We start from the raw sequence: 8,316 nt of genomic DNA on the forward strand, positions 1-8,316 counted from the left end.
AGAGAAGAAGACATATCTAGATGAAAGAGGAAGCTAAGGATAGCATCGTAGCTGACGGAAGCAAGAGGCAAATGACAGAGGCAGAAACTTGCAGGGGGAGAAATAGATCCCCATGGCAGAAACAAACTCCAGGTGGATGCTCCTCGACGGCAACGATGGTTAGAGTTGTGGAAAGCGATCGACGACGACGAAATGGAAGCGAATGGTGGCGATGGGGCTGACGACGGTAGAAAAAGAGAAAGGGAAGAGAAGTGATGTTGCAGAAATAGAGGGAGAAGTGTTCGCAAATTCGAATTTATGGTCAATTTTACCGGTGGATTTATCGTCGAAAAATTCGCCGATAACGGATAACTTGTGACCAAAATGACGCGTTTCATTTAATTATCTTACATAAGATTTTTTCCCTAAATCCAATGATAATGATCGTGCTCATTTTTCTTTTTTTTCCTCCAATTATTACCAGTGAATTTACTGTTAAAAACCTGAATCCGCCGATAAATTTGCAGCTAGCCTCTGACGCCATTCTACATTTTTCTTGTAGTGATTCTAGCATCTCGCATGAAGTAGGTGCCTCAGCACCGCAGAGCACGAGTACAGGATCCCGTACGCATGGTGACTCATGACCATCTCTTTATAGGTGAGAAGACAGTGTCAGCACCCCATTAGCTGTGAGAACCATAATTTTTCATACACACATCCAACTCTTCGCTGCATCGTTCACATGCATATCACCAATAACGGACTAATATAATAAATAATTTCTGGCATAATGTCGTTATAAGAATAAAAATACAAACTCGAAGATAAATGAGAATGGGTGAGAAAGAGGTCCTTACTCCATGGAGAACTGCTAAATCCCATAGTATAACATTACATAATTATTGATTCTATTTATATAAAAACCTAAAGTAAATTACTTTTTTTGTTTCTGAAATTTGGCAAAAATTTTAAAAATATTCCTAAGTTTTATTTTGTTTCAATTTTGTCTCATAAATTTTCGATTTGCATCAATATACCCCTTCGGCTAATTTTTCAAGAAATTTAGGACCAATTCAAAAATAATTTCATAAGAATAACTCTCAACACAAGCAAATCAAACATAATTATCATACATTGTTGTTGGATTATCTTAAATTTTTTGAAAATTTAGTTGTCGGAGGTATATTTGATGCAAATAGGGGTGGCAATGGGTAAGATAGGGTAGAGTTTGGATCCAACCCTAACCCTATCAACCCGCGGATACACGACTCTACCTTATGGCTACAAAAAAGATACAACATTATTATATAACTTGATGATGATTTAAAATAGAACTGACTTTTATGTAAAAAATAAATATTAAATTATCAATTAATAATTTTCTTTTAGTGACTAAGGATCTTTTGCATTTAGTGAAAAGTCTTTTATTCAACATCCACTTAAAACATATTTTTATATAAGTATATAACATATACATATATAGAGTGCGGGTTGGTCGGATAGGATTGAGGCTCATCCTACCCGACCCCGCACGAGAATCCTACCCGCATCCTACTCTATCCGTTGCGAATCAAATTGACAATCCTACCCGGTCGGATGGGTCGGGTTAACGTTGGATACCCGCGGATATGATACATATTGCCACCTTTAGATGCAAATAGAAAATTTTTAGAATAAAATTAAAACAAAATAAAATATAAAAATATTTTTAAAATTTTTATCAAACTTAAAAGACAAAAAATATATTTTATCTTTTTAATGATTATTAGTTTAATTTTATTAATATTAGATTAGATAATATTATCATAAAAATGTAATAGACAATACAAAAATAATCATATATATTTGAAATGGTTTGAGTTTGAAATCATATGAATAGAATTTTATATTGTATTTTTTAACTAATACATTATGATTTTTTTATCTTTTAAGTTAGATTATATTGGATTATATTATGTATGTTATGTTTATTATTTTATATGTTTTAAAAAAACAATTTGATTAATACTCACAGATATTTGTGTTCGTCCACCTCTTTAAGGGGACTATTAAATGAGGTTCCGTTATGAGAATGGGGAGGAAATGAGGATCATTTATCTTGACTAAATGGAAAATGGGACATGGGAGAGGAATACTACCAGTGATATTAATTAATTGTGAATTTAGATTATTATTTAATTAACAAAACAAAAAAATACGTATTTGTTGTTAAGAAAATACTGATATTAAAAAAAGCATGTATGCCGTAAAGAGTGTACTCAGAGCATAATTGTTAAGCTAATAGTCTAATATTTAGATTGGTCATTGAAATTATATTTGCGTTTAATTTAATCTTTAAAATTTTAATTTACTCAATTTGTTTTCTAAATTTATAATCTATAACTTATGTATGTTAGTCTATAATCCTATTTCCATCATTAAATTGTTAACCACATGCTAAAATAGACTAATGAATATCAGACTAGACTCACTAACTTCTATTGACATGAATATTAAATTTTTTTACCTTAACTTATTCCTTAACAAATCTTTAAAACTTGTATGTAAAATTAGGATTACATCAGAGTTTTAAATATTTTGTAGAAAAAAATTGTGATAAAAAAGTTTTAATTACCACTTTAGAAATAACTATTAAAAAGTTGAGTGGAATAGCCATTAATTCATTTTAGCACGTCATTAATTGCTAAATTGGACTACCAAATTGAGTAAAGCAAAATTTTAAGAATCATACTAAATTGAGTAAATCAAAATCTATTATTCTATTATATATCTCTAATTTTATAATTAAAAGATATTATATGTCATTTTTTATTGTAATTGGAATCAATTTTTTTCTTCTAAAATTTAGAAATTCTCTTCTCTTTCTTATTAATTTTACAACCAAAATGTGTCACATGTCACTCTCTCATTGTAATTGAGATTAAATCTTTCTCTCCAAAATTAAAGAATTATCCCTCCTCCTTACTAATTTTACAACCAAAATGTGTCACATGTCACTCCCTCGTTGCAATTAAAATCAAATCTTTTTCTCCAAAATTAAAGAGTTCTTTCTTCCTCCATCTTCCTTTCTCTATTCTTCTCATTCCTTCAACCATTCTATTTATTTTATATATCATTATCAATATCAATGACTAATTACTAATTTGACAATCAAAATGTGCAACATGACATTCTTTAATTGCATTAAAATTAAAATTGAAATATTAAAATTGAAATTAAAATATACCTATATTATGTATCGTATATTACTATCTAATTTAATAATCAAATGTGTCACATGACACTCTCTTATTAAAATTGGAAGAAAATATTTTTTTTTCAAAATTAATAAACTCCCTTCTTAAATTCTCTCGTCTACCTCTCTCTATTTTTCTATTTCTCTCTACTATTTTTACTCTATATATATTTTATATTTTATATTAGTAATTTGACAAATCAAAATATGTCATCCGATATTTTTTTACAATTAAAATAATTTTTTTCTTCCAAAATTAACAAACTCACTCTCATTCTTCATCTTTATCTTTCGCTCTCTTTTTTCTCATTCTCTATTTTTTCTATCTTTCTCTTTTACAGAAAATAAAATTAATAAAATAATATAATTTAAATAAAAAATATTATTATTATTGTTATTATATACATAATTTTTTTAGTTTTTTATTTAGTTTTAAATTTACTGCTTATCTTTTTAATCTATATTTTTATTTCTATTCTTTCAAATATTTATTACATATAATTTGGAGAGAATACTAATATTATAATTAAAAGTTAGAATCAAGATTCAATTGTTTTAAAAAAATTAATTTTGAGTTAATTTTATAACTATCAGTATAATTTTTTATGCTAATATCTAATTATATTTTTATATACATGGAGAGAAAAAATATTATTTTTAAATAGTAAGTATAAAAATTATTTTAAATTTTAGATATCAAATGTTAAAATTAATTATTAATAAAAAATTAGACTTTTTCATATATAAAAATAATAACTAAAAATCTTATTATTTGATTTTTTATCTGCAGATACCTTATTATTTGATTAATTTTATAAATCTTTTGTGTCATGCATAATCTATACTGTTAAAACAAAGTGGACCATAATTTTAAAAAATTTATATGCCCGTAATGTTATTACGGATAAAAATACTAATTTTAAAAACTAAATTGAAACACAAAAGATAATTTCAGGATTAATCTAAATATTAACACATAATTATTTGTTTAAAATATAATGTTATACTCTCCAGGAATGGAAACTATTAAATTTGAGATTTCATTCAACAGCCCCCAAATCCTAATATTTCATATTGGGTCAAGGCTTCATGATGTAACCATATTAGTATAGGATGACAATTAATGCAGCAAAAAATGGCTTAGCCTGGAATGAATCTAGGTTTCACAAATGAATCTATAAAGGGATTGGTTGAAGCAGAAATAAAATTACTATAGACACCTAGGTTACTTTTCTCCCTTCATCATTCTTAATTTCCTCTCTACTTTGCTGACTACCACCATGGCTAGATCCAAAGTGAAGCTTGCATACATAACCAACGATGCTGCAAGGAGGGTTACATACAAGAAGAGAAAAAGAGGGATGATGAAGAAAATTAGTGAACTAAGCACCCTTTGTGGGGTTGATGCCTGTGCCATAGTGTACAATTCACGTCAAGACGCTCATCCTCTTGACGAGGTTTGTCCAAAATCTACAACTATAAAATAAGGCTGTTATTTTTATAAAAATATTTTTATGTAGAGATGATATTATTTTAAATCGTTAGATGATTTCACATATTTAATGGAATACATTCGAGTGAATGATCTAATAGTCCGTAATATCATTTTCACATGAAAAAATCTTTACAACTATAAAATAAAATTGAACATAAATATATAATACGAATTACAAAATCCTAATGACCCTATCTTAAAACAGATCACCTTTTCTTAATCTAATTTTGAAGGAGTCATTTTTGTTAGTAATAATTTTTTTTTTGAATTATTCTTGTTTCTTTAGCCCGAGGTTTGGCCCTCCCGCATGGGAGTTGAAAGGGTGATTGAGAAATTCCGGCAAATGCCAGAAATTGATCAAAACAGGAAGAGGATGGATCATGCGGATTACTTGACTCTGAGGATCGCTAAAGAGAAGGAGAAACTGAAGAAGAAAAGGCATGACAACAACGAGAAGGAGTTCCAGCTTCGCATGCATGATTTCATGCTAAGAAACAGGCTTCCAGAGAATCTGAGCTTCTTTGATTTGAATAACTTGGCTTATCATACTGACATGAAGCTTAGGGAGATCGACATGCGGTTGCAGATGCTTCTGGAAAAAGAGAACAAGGAGATGATGATGGATTTCGCGTCGTCCAGTGGCGGAGCTTAGTTCAGACAAGGGGGGGCCATGGCCCCCCCAAACTTTTTATAAAAAATTTAGTAGTACTTTTTCAGAAGATAAAAAATAGTTCAATTGACTTAAATACTTTACTATGACTTAAAGTATCTAATAAATTCAATAAACAACACTCTCTCTATCTTTAAGTTCAAATATAAAAAATAGATATTTTTATTTATTTAATTTAATATTATTTTATATTTTACTATTTATTTAATTTAATTTTTTATATAATAAAAAATAATAGAATATTCAATAAGTATTAATATTATTGTATTTGTATAAATTGATAAAAAAAATTCAATAAATATTATAAATTTTAATATTTGTCCTTCTAACTTCTTCTTTACATATTTTACAAATTTTTATATAAAATAATAATGAAAAATCAAAGAATTGATACATTTTTTAAGAGAAAGACTAATATTTAAGAAGGAGAACATATAACTTTTACAATATCAACACCTGTAGATAGTTCTTCTACTTTAATAAATCACAAAGAAAGTGAGATATAACTTTCAAAAGTTCAAAAAATTACATCTGATGACTTTAACTGACGCATGAGCAAGTAGAGTTAGTAGGTTAATTATATTAGTTAATTGTAATAAGGGAATATAAGTCCCATATTGTTTAGGATAGTGAACTTTGTGTTATATTTTAGTCCCACATCGTCCGAGTCATGAAGGCTTTTCCTTCCCCTACTAGTATAAATAACTCATGTACCTTTTATTTATGAAATTGAGTTGAAGTTGATTTTCGAATATGAAATAAGCTGTGTGTTTATTTTTCTCTAGACTCTTTGAGAGTAAGAGGTGCATCCTTGGCTTGGCCGACCAATGTGAGTTTATGGCTATTTTCACCATAGTGGGGTTACTAACCTCGCCAAGATTGGTGAATGTAAACTATGTCACCATAGTGGGGTTGTTAACCTCGCTAAGATTGGTATTCCAAGCGACGTTAACCTCGCCAAGATTGGTATCCCAAGCAACGTCCCGGCGTCAGTTTGGTATCAGAGCAAGGTCGGTCCTTGTGGCCTTCACCTTGCTTTAGTGGAATTTTATTTGATTTGTGGGTGTAGGTTTTTGGCATGGATTCGCCAATGAAATCTTTTTGGTGTGGATAGTAGAGTTAGTAGGTTAATTATATTAGTTAATTGTAATAAGGGAATACAAGTCCCATATTGTTTAAGATAGTGAATTTTGTGTTATGAATTAGTCCCACATCGTCCAAGTTATGAAGGCTTTTCCTTCTCCCACTAGTATAAATAACTCATGTACCTTTTATTTATGAAATAGAGTTGAAGTTGATTTTTGAATATGAAATAAGCTGTGTGCTTATTTTCCTCTAGGCTCTTTGAGAGTAAGAGGTGCATCCTTGGCTTGGCCAACTAAGATGGGTTTATGGCTATTTTCACCATAGTGGGGTTGCTAACCTCGCCAAGATTGGTGAATCTAAACTATGTCACCATAGTGGGGTTGTTAACCTCGCCAAGATTGGTGATCCAAGCGACGTCCTGGCGTCATTAACCTTAACTTTTTGGAACGAGATCTTGAAAAAACGGCTTTAAATTTGGCAATATCACCCAAACCAGAGAGATGAGATTAGACGAGCTTATCTTAAATGGGGTTCATATTAAAAATATTTTGACAATTATTTTCTATCTGGCCCCCCCAAAATTTTGTTTCAAGTTCCGCCACTGGCGTCGTCGTCACCAGCGATTCATGGTCCTCCCCTTGAGAGTGGAGAGTCTAGTAGGAAGAACATGAACCATTTTTCATTTATGGAGGAAAACAACCACAACAACTACAATAGTGGTTTTGAGATGATTCTTGGAAATGCAGGAATTAATTAATTTGTGTGGATTGATCAATGGTGATAATAATTACTTAATTAGGGCTTTAGGGCTTTGTCTCTTCTAGCTAAGTAAGGGTCTTGCATTTTATGGTTTCGTTTCCGTTGTTGTTTAATTTCCAGTTTACTCTGTGATGTGTGTGGTTTAGTGTCTTAGTATTTGTCTTTTCAGTTTCATGTGTGGCGTATTTAGTACTTTTATTACATTTCAGAAGTGTTTTGGGAATAAATTCATTACATTATTGTATTATTCTCTAATTGTTCGATTTTTGATAATTATTTTGTGATAACTACTAAGAAGAGCTGTTTTTTGTTTTGGGTAATAATAGTTACACATCTAAATAGATGGATAATAAATGAAATAATTATTTTTGTCGAATCAAAAGATCTACAAGATAAATTGGATAACAATCTCGCTAGGTTATTAACAGCATTTTTGCCAATTTCTGCCAATTCTTATTTATAACTGTGTTTAATAGAAGTGTCTTTGTGGATGTGTCTAATAAAAATGTCTTTTTTATGGCTGTATTTAATAGAAGTGTCTTTATAGATATATTTTCTGGATGTGTCTCTTTATATATATATTTAAAATATAATAATTAATTATTCTTGACAATAAATTGAGAGATAATATGTTGGTACTCTTTAAAAAAATTGTTATTTAATTTAAATATGTAATTTAAAATTACATATTTAAATTAAATAACAATTTTTTTAAAGGTTGAATAATAACAACTTTTTAACCATAAAACGTTGTTATTATTATTATAAATATTTAAAAACTATCTAATATATTTTATTTGTTGTTATTATTTGTTATTTGATTTCTTTGCACATTATATTATGATATTTACATAAAAAATTTTAATAATAATTTGTAACTATATTTAGAATAATACTAATAATATTTAAAAACATATAAAATGTTACATACTTTAATTCCATGTACTCATTCAATAATATGTTGTTCTGCTTCTATTGTTATATTACTTTTATTATGATGCCAATAGGACATTATTTAACTTTATTTACACCAAAAAATATATTTAATATAAAATTAATATATTCTCACACACTAATTTTAATTAAAAAAAA

At 28.7% G+C, this 8,316-nt stretch overlaps 1 protein-coding gene across 1 annotated transcript; it reads left to right on the plus strand.

The window, feature by feature from the left end:
* Positions 1-4,494: 4,494 nt before the first annotated feature.
* Positions 4,495-5,361, plus strand: LOC112766956 (agamous-like MADS-box protein AGL80). The gene is made up of 2 exons (XM_025812845.3): positions 4,495-4,671; positions 4,996-5,361. The coding sequence occupies exons 1-2, from the start codon at positions 4,495-4,497 to the stop codon at positions 5,359-5,361; spliced, it is 543 nt and encodes a 180-aa protein (XP_025668630.1).
* The last annotated feature ends 2,955 nt before the right edge of the window (positions 5,362-8,316 follow it).

The sequence above is a fragment of the Arachis hypogaea genome, chromosome 17, assembly GCF_003086295.3.
Source record: "Arachis hypogaea cultivar Tifrunner chromosome 17, arahy.Tifrunner.gnm2.J5K5, whole genome shotgun sequence".
Classification (NCBI taxonomy): Eukaryota; Viridiplantae; Streptophyta; class Magnoliopsida; order Fabales; family Fabaceae; genus Arachis; species Arachis hypogaea.

What these genes read in the sequence shown, in the direction of transcription:
- LOC112766956 (XM_025812845.3), top strand. Translation starts at nt 4,495, where the DNA reads ATGGCTAGATCCAAAGTGAAGCTTGCATACATAACCAACGATGCTGCA. An exon ending in ACGCTCATCCTCTTGACGAG is followed by an intron (nt 4,672 to 4,995) that starts GTTTGTCCAAAA and finishes TTGTTTCTTTAG; the next exon opens with CCCGAGGTTTGGCCCTCCCG.